The 12,086-nt window shown below is 50.1% G+C and overlaps 1 protein-coding gene across 4 annotated transcripts in view; it reads right to left on the bottom strand.

Moving 5' to 3' along the window:
* The window catches only part of SGSM3 (small G protein signaling modulator 3), a 55,750-nt gene that overhangs the window by 15,946 nt on the left and 27,718 nt on the right, over window positions 1-12,086 (bottom strand). For all 4 annotated transcript variants that reach the window (XM_075009539.1, XM_075009547.1, XM_075009563.1 and 1 more), the window contains exons 4-10: window positions 10,408-10,474; window positions 4,369-4,577; window positions 4,117-4,224; window positions 2,854-2,997; window positions 2,165-2,360; window positions 1,120-1,265; window positions 11-238 (exon numbers count right to left, since the gene is read on the bottom strand). In XM_075009539.1, the coding sequence (XP_074865640.1) occupies window positions 11-238; window positions 1,120-1,265; window positions 2,165-2,360; window positions 2,854-2,997; window positions 4,117-4,224; window positions 4,369-4,577; window positions 10,408-10,474 (1,098 nt within the window). The remainder of the gene's footprint in view (window positions 1-10; window positions 239-1,119; window positions 1,266-2,164; window positions 2,361-2,853; window positions 2,998-4,116; window positions 4,225-4,368; window positions 4,578-10,407; window positions 10,475-12,086) is intronic.

Here is a 12,086-nt window from a genome sequence, read left to right as displayed (position 1 = left end):
GTGCACCCACCTTGGATAGATTATTGACGGAAGCACTGGAGTTGAGCAGCTGCCCTTGGTCAGCGATGAGGTAAGCCAGGTGCTTGCGGCGCTGGGTCTCCACCGCCATGTCTGTCAGTGAGACAGCGACACGCATGGCCTCCCGCAGGAGCACCTCAGCATCCTCAATCTGAGACGGGATGTCCGAGAGAGTGTTGAAGATGGATGCAGAGTTCTCCGACTGGATTAACTCATCTTCCTGAGGGAATGGGAAGAAACCACGCACACGCACAACGCTGAGCATGGGCGTGACACTCACCAGGGCTGCTTGCAGCCCCACTTACGCCCCAGAACACAGCCTAGGCAAGAAATTTAACCCAGAAGCAACTAGATTACTTCTCAAAAGTTTAATTAAGAAAAAGTCCAAGCTGCTGGGTTAGAAGACAGCAGAAGCACCTCACACTCTTCTAGTGTCTTCATACCAAAGGATCCCAAAGCATATTATGCCAGAGCCATATACTGACATCATGGAAATGCAACCAAAATTGCCATCCTATACCAGCAATGCTACACAAGAGCATCACAGGATAACTTCTCTCTTTCACAATTCAGGGGAAAATTTAGGTTGGTCAGATACAACCAGCCAAATTAAGCGTGGCCAAGACAACAGGGCTAATATGCTGCAGCTTATGTAAACAGCAGCCAAGGGTATTTCATCATCTCTACATAGTTAGCGCTTTGATTTTACACCCCTGTTCAAGACAGTAAAAACCCAAGACCCCTCCAGGGCCAGCGAGGGCGGGACAGGTCTCCAATCTGTGTCACTCTGGGCTCAGGAGTCAGAGAGGTGAAGTAAATGAGGGAGGCTGATAGACATGGGGAGTGGAGGTGAAAGGAAAGAGAACAAGAATGGGAAGCTATATTCACTGACTCCCCCAGATCTCAAGCATTGTATTGCTGAGTGGCTCTTTACATACCCAGAATGTGAGGAAATAAAGACGGTGGCTCTTGCACTCCCCAGAGTAAATCCCTGCCTCGGATACAACTGAGGGTGCAGGAGGGCCCCACCCCTAGGATCCCTCCTTCCAGAAGAGAAAGCCAAGTTACTATAAATCAGGGCACAGGAGGGGTGGCTGTTACCTTCATACTGAGCATGCCCAGTGTGACCTGGAAGAGCACCAGTGAACCCTGGTAGAAGAAGAGATCCCAGATGCGCAGCAGCAGTTTGATATGTACCACACTAGCAAAGCATGTGAGGAACCAGTGCAGAGTGATCAGGGACAACTCTGTGGGTGGAGAGACAGAAAGAGAAGGTAGCAGGTGATCGGCTGCTCCGAGAGGAAGAGAGCCTGCAAAGAACCACCCTCCCATTCCATAGGGGACACCATAAAGTACTCCTCCTTCCTAGGGGACCCTCTGGGCACTGTGACTATAAAGGAGGACAACAGCGAGGACATCACTCGGAACATGACAGCTCCAGTGGCGGGGCCGGGAGGAAGGCTCCCATGCACTGTATTTAATAAAGTAAAACAGTCATAAGACCGTTTTCTTGGGACCTCAGATATGACAACGCACCCCTTTAAACGAGGCTCAGAGTGTCCAGTACCCCATGGGACATGCACACACACCCACAGCCACACACCAGGCACTCAAACCTCCCCACCTCAAAAAATTAATGTCACTCCTCACCCTTGTCTGACCCAAACAGGAGAGAGAGAGGGGCTGCCTCTCCCCATGCCCTATAGCCACAGCCGCCGTGATCTCCTGGCTGTCAGAAAACACGCACACAACTCCCAGGCATACCTGGGTGTGAAAAGCTCCCAGGAAGTCCAGCCCAGCCCCAAAACCTCCAGCTTCTCTCCGAAACATAACCACAACACTGCAGCTCTGCACTGTCAATGGCAGGTCCTGCACCACATCCAACAGCCTGCGGAGCAACCAGGATACACTGAATTCATCACCCCATGTCCCAAGGGATGATTCACTCCATCTATCTGGCTGGAGGGGTAGATGGGTTTTGTGGGAGTAGCCTCACACGTGTGGGGTTCCTAGCACACCATTTCCGTGTAAGGTGCCATGCTGCTCCTAGGCCTCACTTACTGGCACATACACCCCGTGCACACGCACATACGGGCCTGTGTCATGCCTGGGCCAGAAGACTGAACGGCTTTAGTGGCCCCTTTACCAATGTCGTGCTCTTGCAGGAGTCTGTCCAGCCGTGGGAGGTACTGCACGATAAGGTGACGCAGGACACGCTGGTCAGTTTGCACGCCCATCAGTGTGGTGCTGAAGTAGGAGGCAGGCACCAGGTCCTCAATGATGGCGCACATCATCCAGAAGGCATCTTCCTCCTCCAAGAAGAGGAGCAGGGAAGCAGCTACCTAGTGAAAAGGGGAAGAAGAGATGTTCATTCCAGGCCTGCCCTAAATGGAGCATTCACTGGTGCTTAGGTGAAGTAGAACATTATCCATCTTCCACACAGACCAATGGAAAATGTCCAGAGTTTAGGCAATGAAAACCCCCCTCATTTTCACACCTAGCAGCTTTGTTTTGCTTTCTCCCATTGGTGGAATTTCTCTCACACTCCACTCAATGAGATTCTTTGCTACTCCAGTCAACTCAGCCAAGTCTCATGTCAATCAAACAGTATCCCACTTCCTCCACAGACAGATTAGTTCAGTCCGTGTGTACAATTATTCCTTCCATTTCTCCTGCCCCCAAAAACTGGCTCTATTTGGTATGTTCCCCCGATCTAATTTGGCTCATACAGTGCCCATCTGCACTGCAGCTGTCTGAAATCACTGGCTCTGACTCAGCTACTGCGTTACTTCGTTAGGGATCATGCTTTCCGCAAAGCAGGGGAATTGGAGTTACCATGCCAGTGCCTTGGCAGTATCCAATCTCTGGGTAAAGCCAGGCTAACCCTCGGAGTATCCTGCGCAGTCGTGGCACCCCGATGCTGTTCATGTTGGAGAAGCAGGCGTTGCTGGGCATGGTGCGGAGCAGGTCCTTCTCGATCTGGCAAGCACAGGTGACAGACAACTGTGTCTGACTCAGATAGTGTAATCTGAACAACAGCCCCCTGTGCCTGACCTTCGCTGATGCCCTGCCCTGGCTGAACACTCCCTTGCCTTCCCCACACCCAAGGCACTGGACTGGAATCACCTGGAGCCGGAAGGCCTCTGTTCATCCCCAAGACAAGTACAGCATAGCCAGGGACACAACACATCATACACTCTCGCTGTGGTACCTAAGCTCTGCCTTGGACAGACTGCCCAGGGATGAGAGTGGGCTTCATACTCCTTGACCCATTCAGTCCTTGGAGTCACTACTGAGAGGGCAGAATGGTGGCTGATTAGGGTCATCTGGGCAACTTGGGCATGAAAGGTGGGGACATTTATCCACTGGGATCTGGAGTGAGGCCACCCGATCCCATTCACTTCAAGCAGGCCAGCAACCAACCACAAGAGGGCAAGGGCCTGGGCTTGTCTGCAGCTGGTGAGTGTGAGGGTAGAGACTCCATATCACAGACCAAATCCCCCAAACTGTACTGTCCCTCCCTCCCTCCTGCTGTCAGATAATTTTGGTTTGTTACCCCAACAGCTTGGTGAGTTGGGGCAGAGATGGAGTCTGGCCAAGGAAGTATTACAGACAAGAGGGGAAGGGATGGAGGAAATTTCATGCCCCAGCCCTGCTGGCACCTTGAGCCCTGAGGATTCGGGAGGAAAGACAAATGTTAGGAGGCAGCTCCTTCGCTTGAACAGCCTGTGCACCTACTGGTGGCATCTCAGCCCCAAGGTTCCCTTTCTTTCTTAGTATGCTGGCCAGTGTCTGTACCTGGGCACAATCCATATACATATCTCCACAGCAGACCTGCCTGCCCCAAGCACTCAGGAATGATCACAGCCTGAGGACAGTGGCGGGGGGGGGGCACTACATCTTTTCCCCTCTCTCAGGAAGGCAAATTGAGCCCCTCTGACCATCTTCCTAATAGATCAACAAGTAGCATAGCACTGCCCCCCCGCTGCCCTATTGGTCCCTGCAGGCATTAAGCAAATTCCTCTCCCCGGTAATGCAACAGATGACCAATGTCTGCACTCTAGTCACTAAAGCGTGAGCATCAGGCAGGGTCCCAACCTGTTTGGCAGAGATTGTTTCATCATTGGAGCTGTTTTTCACAATGTCTCGGTAGGACATCTCCGAATTCCTCTTCTTCTGCAGGGCCCCAGAGAGACGCATCCACAGCTGGAGAATTGGGGACATGAAAGGAAAAGGTGAAGAGCAGACAAAACACAACCACAACAAACTGAGAGGTGAAGCCAACAGGAGCTGGTCTCTGATTTCATTCTCTCAGCTTCCCTTCCTCATGACTGTGCACCAGGTCCTCACCTGAGGCCTCATGCTGTGTGGGATGCCAGCCAGCACCAGTGAGCGCAGCTTCTCTGAACGTGGCAGCGTGACCTCAATTTTGTCCCAGGTGAGATCTCCCACGTCGTGGTTGTGTGTGAATTCCAGGTGGGCCTGCCACTTCAGCCTCTGCTGTGGTTCCTCCGTCAGCGGAATCCCCAGCAGCTTGCTGGAGTTTGGCTCAGCCCCATCTGCCGCAGGAGACAGGAAGGCAGAGGAGGTGAAGAAACAGACAAGTGAGAAAGGGACTAGTTGGGAACCAGTGACATACAAACGGGCAGAAAGCCACATAAAAATATCCAAGACTCTGCTGCAGGGGAGTGGATGGCTCTGGGAATCCAGATGCCCGTGCCCTGTAACACAGCAATGACAGCCAGGATTCTCCATCCAGCACCATTTGTGCGGTCACAAACACGCCTCACTGAAGCCACAAGATACAGGAGGCTGGGACTTTCATGTGCCTATTCAAAACATGAGCCAGCCAAAGAATGGGACATCAAAGTTAAATGAGACCCTGGCAGCAGCTGCCTTTCTGGGTTTTAGCCCCCCAGGAGTAGCCAGGTTAATCTGTAGCTTCACAAAATCAAACACACACCCCTACACAATAACACCACCACACGGCAAACAGTCCTGTAGCACCTTGAAGACTAACAATTTTATTTATTAGGTAATGAGCCTTCATGGTTCAGACCCACTTCTTCAAATTCTGGAGCAGAAATAAGCAAACAGGGTTCTGTTAACATGCTAACTAGCCAGCCAAGAAACAGTTAGGGAGGTGATGGAGTCGCTGTTTCTGGCATTCTTCAGTCAAGACTGGTTTTCTAAAATATATATTCTGGCCCAACCACAGGATAGGAACCGGATGCAGGAATTGCAGGGTGATGTTCTGGGGCCTATGCCATACCGGAGGCCGTAGACCAGAATGGTTCCTCTGCCCTTAATGCCCATAAATCTATTATATATTCTAGAGGAACAAACGTTCCCTCTGCCACATTCAATACCTGCGTCACTGACCCTTGGGTTCTTCCACCCAGTGCAGCACTCGGCACATGCTCAGAGGTCTTCCAGGGGTTACATCAGCTTACCGAGATATTTGCCAAGTTTTACAACAGGCTACATAAAAATCACTTGGGAAGCCAGTACAAATTAACATGTCATCTGATTTGTTTATACTGCTCTATATACTACACACTGAAATCTAAGTACGCTTCTATTACAATCTATTTATTTTATAAGGCAAAACTGAGAACCTCAAGCCAAGTGTCAGTAACGCCGTGACTGTGACACTTTTGTATTTATATGCCTAATTCTGTAAGCATGTTGTTTTTAAGTGCGGTGAAACTTGGGGGCAGGGGGTACGCAACACAAATCTGATTCCTGAAAGGAGTACAGTAGCTGGCAAGGTTGAGAAGCGCTGACACAGAGAATGCAGCCTCCTCCTGCCCTTTCCAGGGGGCTCAACTCGTTCAAACCCAGTTTTCCCCTTTCCAGCGTAAGCCATGCAATGAGACGCCTTCGCAGGCCGTGACCCAGAATTTTCTCATCTCTGGCCACTCCTTTTCTTCTTCTCCTCTGTAGCCGTGGCAGCTGGCTCCCAAAATTAGTGCCCAGCTGTGTGTGCTCTCCAGCCAGAAAACCCCTGCCTGTGCTCCCTTTCTGCAACGTGTGCAGTTAAAGCAAGTTGTTGGTTCTGTCCCTCCTCTGGCACTCTTGGCCAAGCTGATGGGGGACTTCCTGTCAAGTGGATGGGCACAATTACCTATCACAGTTGGCCACCTTGGAATAGGAATCCCAATGTTTTGACAGAAGGTTTGAAAGGCCGTTGAGTTTCACTGCATCTGCAGCGTACTGGGGCCTCAGCAGTAGTAGGCATCCTTCAGTCTGCATAGACTATGGATTGCGCCCTTTCTAGTTTCAATTGAGGACTTCATTTACAGCATCTACTGTGACTGTGAAGACCCGCACGAGAGTGACAGTCCTTGCTGCTTCTCTTGCAGATGTGGTGGGTGTCTGGAAAGTCCTTAGTGTGCTTTCTGTGCGCTCGCTTCTCCTCTGCTAGCTGTCTGATCCTCATCTCGCCCTTCTGAAGGCCCTTGTGTAACCCCTGCCTCCATCTGCTGCAGTCGTCTGCTAGTTCTTCCCAGTTGTCCAGCTCGATGTCTACCTCTCTGAGGTCTCTCTTGCAGACATCTTTGTAGCGCAACTGGGGGCGTCCGGGAGGTCTTTTGCCAGAGGCTAGCTCACTTTTGGAATCCTTCCATCATTCATCCTGTGGACGTGGCCAAGACAGCGGAGCCGACGCTGCCTGAGGAGGGTGTGCATGGTTGGGATTCCAGCTTGCTCGAGGACGGCGGTGTTGGTCACTCTGTCCTTCCATGATATTCCAAGGATATGCCTGAGGCAGCACAAGTGGAAGACGTTCAGCCTCTTTTCCTGGCGGGCATACAGGGTCCAAGTCTCGCTGCCATAAAGGAGTGTGCTGAGGATACAGGCTCTGTAGACTTGCATTTTGGTGTGAGTGTACAGCTTGTTGTTATTCCACACTTTCTTGCTGAGTCTGGATAGAGTTGTGGCCGCTCTTCCAATCCTTCTATTTAGCTCAGTGTCCAACGACAGCGTGTCAGTGATGGTGGACCCGAGGTAAACGAACTCATGGACGACCTCTAACGTATAGTTGTCAATGCTGATTGATGGGGATTCAGCAACATCCTGACCGAATACATTTGTCTTCTTTAGGCTGATGGTAAGCCCAAAGTCCTTGCATGCTTTGGAGAACTGATCCAGCAGTTTTTGAAGCTGGTCTTCTGTGTGAGACACTACAGCAGCATCGTCTGCTAACAGCATGTCTCTGATGAGGACTTCCCGCACCTTAGACTTAGCTTTCAGCCTTGCAAGATTAAACAGTTTCCCATCAGATATTGTGTGCAGCAAGATGCCCTCTGTTGAAGATCCAAACGCGTGCTTCAGGAGGAGCGCGAAGAAGATCCCAATGTCGGAGCAAGCACACATCCTTGTTTGACGCTGCTCCTGATTCTGAAAGCATCTGATAATGCGCCATCATATTGGATGGTTCATAAGAACATAAGAATGGCCATACTGGGTCAGACCAAAGGTCCATCAAGCCCAGCATCCCATCTGCCGACGGTGGCCAATGCCAGGTGCCCCAGAGAAGGAGAACAGAAGACAAGTGATTTATCTCCTGCCATCCATCTCCTGCCCTTGTTATGAAGGCTAGGGCACCATACTTTATCCCTGGCTAATAGCCATTTATGGACCTGACCTGCAAAAATTTATCAAGCTCTTTTTTAAACCCTAATAGAGTCCTGGCCTTCACAGCCTCCTCGGGCAAGGAGTTCCACAGGTTGACTGTGCGCTGTGTGAAGAAAAATTTCCTTTTATTAGTTTTGAACCTACTACCCATCAATTTCATTTGGTGTCCCCTAGTTCTTGTATTATGGGAAAAGGTAAATAATTTTTCTATATTCACTTTCTCCACACCATTTATGATTTTATATACCTCTATCATATCGCCCCTCAATCGCCTCTTTTCCAAACTGAAAAGTCCCAGTCTCTCTAGCCTCTCCCCATATGGGACCCTTTCCAAGCCCCTAATCATCTTAGTCGCCCTTTTCTGAACCTTTTCTAATGCCAATATATCTTTTTTGAGGTGAGGAGACCACATCTGCACGCAGTACTCGAGATGTGGGCGTACCATAGTTTTATATAGGGGAAGTATGATATCTTTTGTCTTATTATCGATCCCTTTTTTAATAATTCCTAACATCCTATTTGCCTTACTAACTGCCGCTGCACACTGCGTGGATGTCTTCAGAGAACTATCCACTATAACTCCAAGATCCCTTTCCTGATCTGTCGTAGCTAAATTTGACCCCATCATGTAGTACGTGTAATTTGGGTTATTTTTTCCAACATGCATTACCTTACACTTACCCACATTAAATTTCATTTGCCATTTTGCTGCCCAATCACTCAGTTTGCTGAGATCTTTTTGTAGTTCTTCACAATCCCTTTTGCTTTTGACTGTCCTGAACAACTTGGTGTCATCTGCAAACTTTGCCACCTCACTGCTTACCTCATTTTCTAGATCATTGATGAACAAGTTGAACAGGATCGGTCCCAGGACTGAGCCCTGGGGAACACCACTAGTTACCCCCCTCCATTGTGAAAATTTACCATTTATTCCCACCCTTTGTTTTCTGTCTTTTAACCAATTCCCGATCCATGAAAGGACCTTTCCTCCTATCCCATGACCACCTAATTTACATAAAAGCCTTTGGTGTGGGACCGTGTCAAAGGCTTTCTGGAAATCTAGGTATATTATGTCCACTGGGTGCCCCTTGTCCGCATGTTTATTAACCCCTTCAAAGAATTCTAATAGATTAGACAGACACGACTTCCCTCTGCAGAAACCATGCTGACTTTTGCCCAACAATTCGTGCTCTTCTATGTGCCTTGCAATTTTACTCTTTACTAGTGTTTCTACTAATTTACCTGGTACTGATGTTAAACTTATCGGTCTATAATTGCCAGGATCTCCTCTAGAGCCTTTTTTAAATATTGGTGTTATATTGGCCGTCTTCCAGTCATTCCTCTCATGTCTTCGTGGAATGACTGGATCATCTTGAGTAACCATGGAGGACAGCCTATCTTGTGGAGCAGTTTGAACAGACCATCCCTGCTGACCAAGTCAAAGACCTTGGTCAGGTCGATGAAGGCTATGTAGAGTGGCTTCCTCTGCTCCCTGCACTTCTCCTGCAGCTGCCTTAGAGAGAAGACCATGTCAACGGTAGACCTCTCTGCGCGGAATCCGCACTGCGATTCGGAGTACACCCTCTCAGCAATCTTCTGGAGTCTGCCAAGGATGACGCGAGCAAACAGTTTACCAGTGACGCTTAGGAAGGAGATTCCACGGTAGTTGTTGCAGTCGCCTCTGTCTCCTTTGTTCTTATACAACATTACAATGTTAGCGTCGCGCATATCCTGTGGAACCTCACCCTCTTTCCAGCACAGGCACAGTAGCTCATGTAGGGGTTCCAGGAGTGTGTCCGCGGCACACTTGATTACCTCTGGTGGTATACCATCCTAGCCAGGGGCCTTTCCTGCTGCAATGCTGTCGATGGCTCTCTTCAGTTCATCCACAGTCGGTTCCTGATCCAGTTCGTCCATTACTGGTAGGAGCTCGACGGCATCGAGGGCTGCGTCAACCACAATGTTCTCGCGTGAGTACAGCTTGGAGTAGTGCTCAACCCAGCGCTCCATCTGTTTGGCTTTGTCAGCGATGATTTCATCAGATTTGGATTTCAGAGGTGCCATCTTGTTCTGGGTGGGTCCTAATGCCTTCCTTGTACATTCCTCTGAGATTACCAAAGTCAGCACAGGTCTGGATTCTGCTGCATAGCTGGAGCCAGTGGTTGTTGGCACAGCGCCTGGCTGTCTGCTGTACTGTTCTTCTGGCTGCTCTAAGTGCTTGCTGGGTACTCTGGCTCGGTGAGCGTTTGTACTCCAGGAGTGCAGCGTGCTTCTTTTCAATGACTGGAATCATCTCATCGGAGTTAGCTTTGAACCAGTCGTTCGTGTTTCTAGCTCTTCTTCCAAACACCGACAAGGCCATGTTGTAAACTGTATCAATGAGCTCTACTTTCTGAGTTCATTCTATTTCTATTTCCCTCTGCATCACATTGCTGAAAAGATACAGTGCTACTTACCACAGCTCCATGTACTGCAACAGCTGTCCCCACCACTCCTGCAGCAACAATGCACCAGTGAAACACCCCTTCCCCACCACCCCATGTGTGGCAAAGTTACACTGGGTCACAGACTCTGCTGGACAGGGCTCCAGCATTTTAGGGCTCGCTTTCTAAGAGGGCCAGTTAAAGCAAAAACCTGGAGTTAGGAAGGGGCTGAGAACTGGAGCCATCACAGAGAGTAGAAGGGAGATCTTGCCACGCGCTGTGCCACAGGGATAGAGTGGCCCCAAAAAGGGGGTGCAGGCAGTCCTACCTTCCTTATCCACTCGGAAGCCAAACTCATCGTACCGGAATTCTGGCTGTTCCACCAACTCTTCTTTCTGGGGGAGGAGAGAGAGGGCTATTCCATCATTTGGCCACAAGGTGGGCACCTGCTTAGGACACCACGCTCAGCAAGACTGACTGCCACTGTGGGCACCAGGGCAAGGTGGGAGGGGCCCTCTCTGCACCCCAGGAGGGGCAGGGCCGAGAGCGGTCAGCCCTTAGTGCCACTCAGACTGTGGCACTGACCACCTCACCCTCCTGAGCCACATGGCACAGTGCTGCCACAGCATTTTAAAGGGGCCCTGTGCAACTGCTCACTTTGCTTCCACCCCCACCAGGGGGCTTGGCCAGGCCATGTCACACCGCCTGGGCCCCAGGAAGGGAGGAGCATTCCCAGGCATTCATCCCACTCGTGGTGCACACTGCATTGTTCAACAGGCAAAGTATAATTGCCAGCCCTGCTACACCTGCGCAAAGGGCTTTGACTTCCCTTCAACAGATTTTGCCCCGATTCCCCACCCAAACTTCTCTAATTGCATGCCCACTACCAGGTCTCTCCCCTGCACGCATGCCCCTACCCACCTCATCACCGACATGTCTTGTGCCTTCTTCTCAACGCTCCCTGTCTTTAGCCAACTGCCCAGATTTCACTGTTACATTCAGATGTAGGTATAGTGTGACACATACAACCAAAACACACACCCTCAGTTCTGAGCTTAGTTACACCGGACAATTGCTGAGCAACTGAACTGGCGCTGAGTTCTCATGGTGCACACTGAAGTACATTAACTACTGTATTTTACATAATGAAGTCCCAGAATTTTAAAGCTTCCTGCGAGTAGCCTACTTTGACAATGCAATAATTAAAACGAATAGACAAAAGCCACCACTGCACCGTTTCTCTTGCGTATCCCCAGGGGTGCCTCTCATGTCCCCCAGGATACGATTTGCACACTTGGGGAATCCCATTCCAGGGTTGGCACAAGCGTAGCTACACAGGTGGCTGGAATCAGGACTAATCCTACATGTAGGCAAAGCCCAACCCGATCCAACAAACTCCTAACAGCTGCCTGCATTTGCACTCCTAACAGCGCGACCGTTGCATCCTCCCACAGCACAAACTGGCATTAGCCAGTCGGTGCACCCGTAACAAAACATACATGTAGTCCCACAGATACAGATCCTCTTTCATTGCAGGTGTCTCTGACAAACAGGCTCAGGGGGCCAGCCCATTAGGCTCTGTGACACGCTTGCCTTTAACACTCTACTGGCAGGTTACAAAGCTCTACGCTCATTCCCTTAAACCCCCACTCTTCAGGTGCCATGCTCTGGTTTAGCTTCTCCTCGGATGCATTGGCTCACACGAGGCTGTGGAAACTTCGACTGACTGGTGGATGGTTAGAAAGACTCTTCTCTGTCTTGTAAAATGCCACCACTTTTCCACCTGTGTGATAGCTGCAAAAGAGCAGGGAAAGGCTCCACACAGGTTTCTTCAAGTGCTGGGTGCTCTCTTTGCTCTGTGCAGCAAAGGCTGCACTCACTACCAAAAACTTAGTTCAACCAGCAAGTCCCAGGCGTTTGCAGCTGCAAAGACACAGAGTTTAAAAGGCACCTCATTGCTTAGAACAGCTTTTGGTGAACGGAGGAAGTCTGCACCTTCCCTGCAGC

This window comes from Carettochelys insculpta, chromosome 1, assembly GCF_033958435.1.
Source record: "Carettochelys insculpta isolate YL-2023 chromosome 1, ASM3395843v1, whole genome shotgun sequence".
Lineage (NCBI taxonomy): Eukaryota > Metazoa > Chordata > Testudines > Carettochelyidae > Carettochelys > Carettochelys insculpta.
The sequence above is the reverse complement of the archived record's forward strand: the minus strand, read 5'-3'. Positions and strand labels throughout refer to the sequence as shown.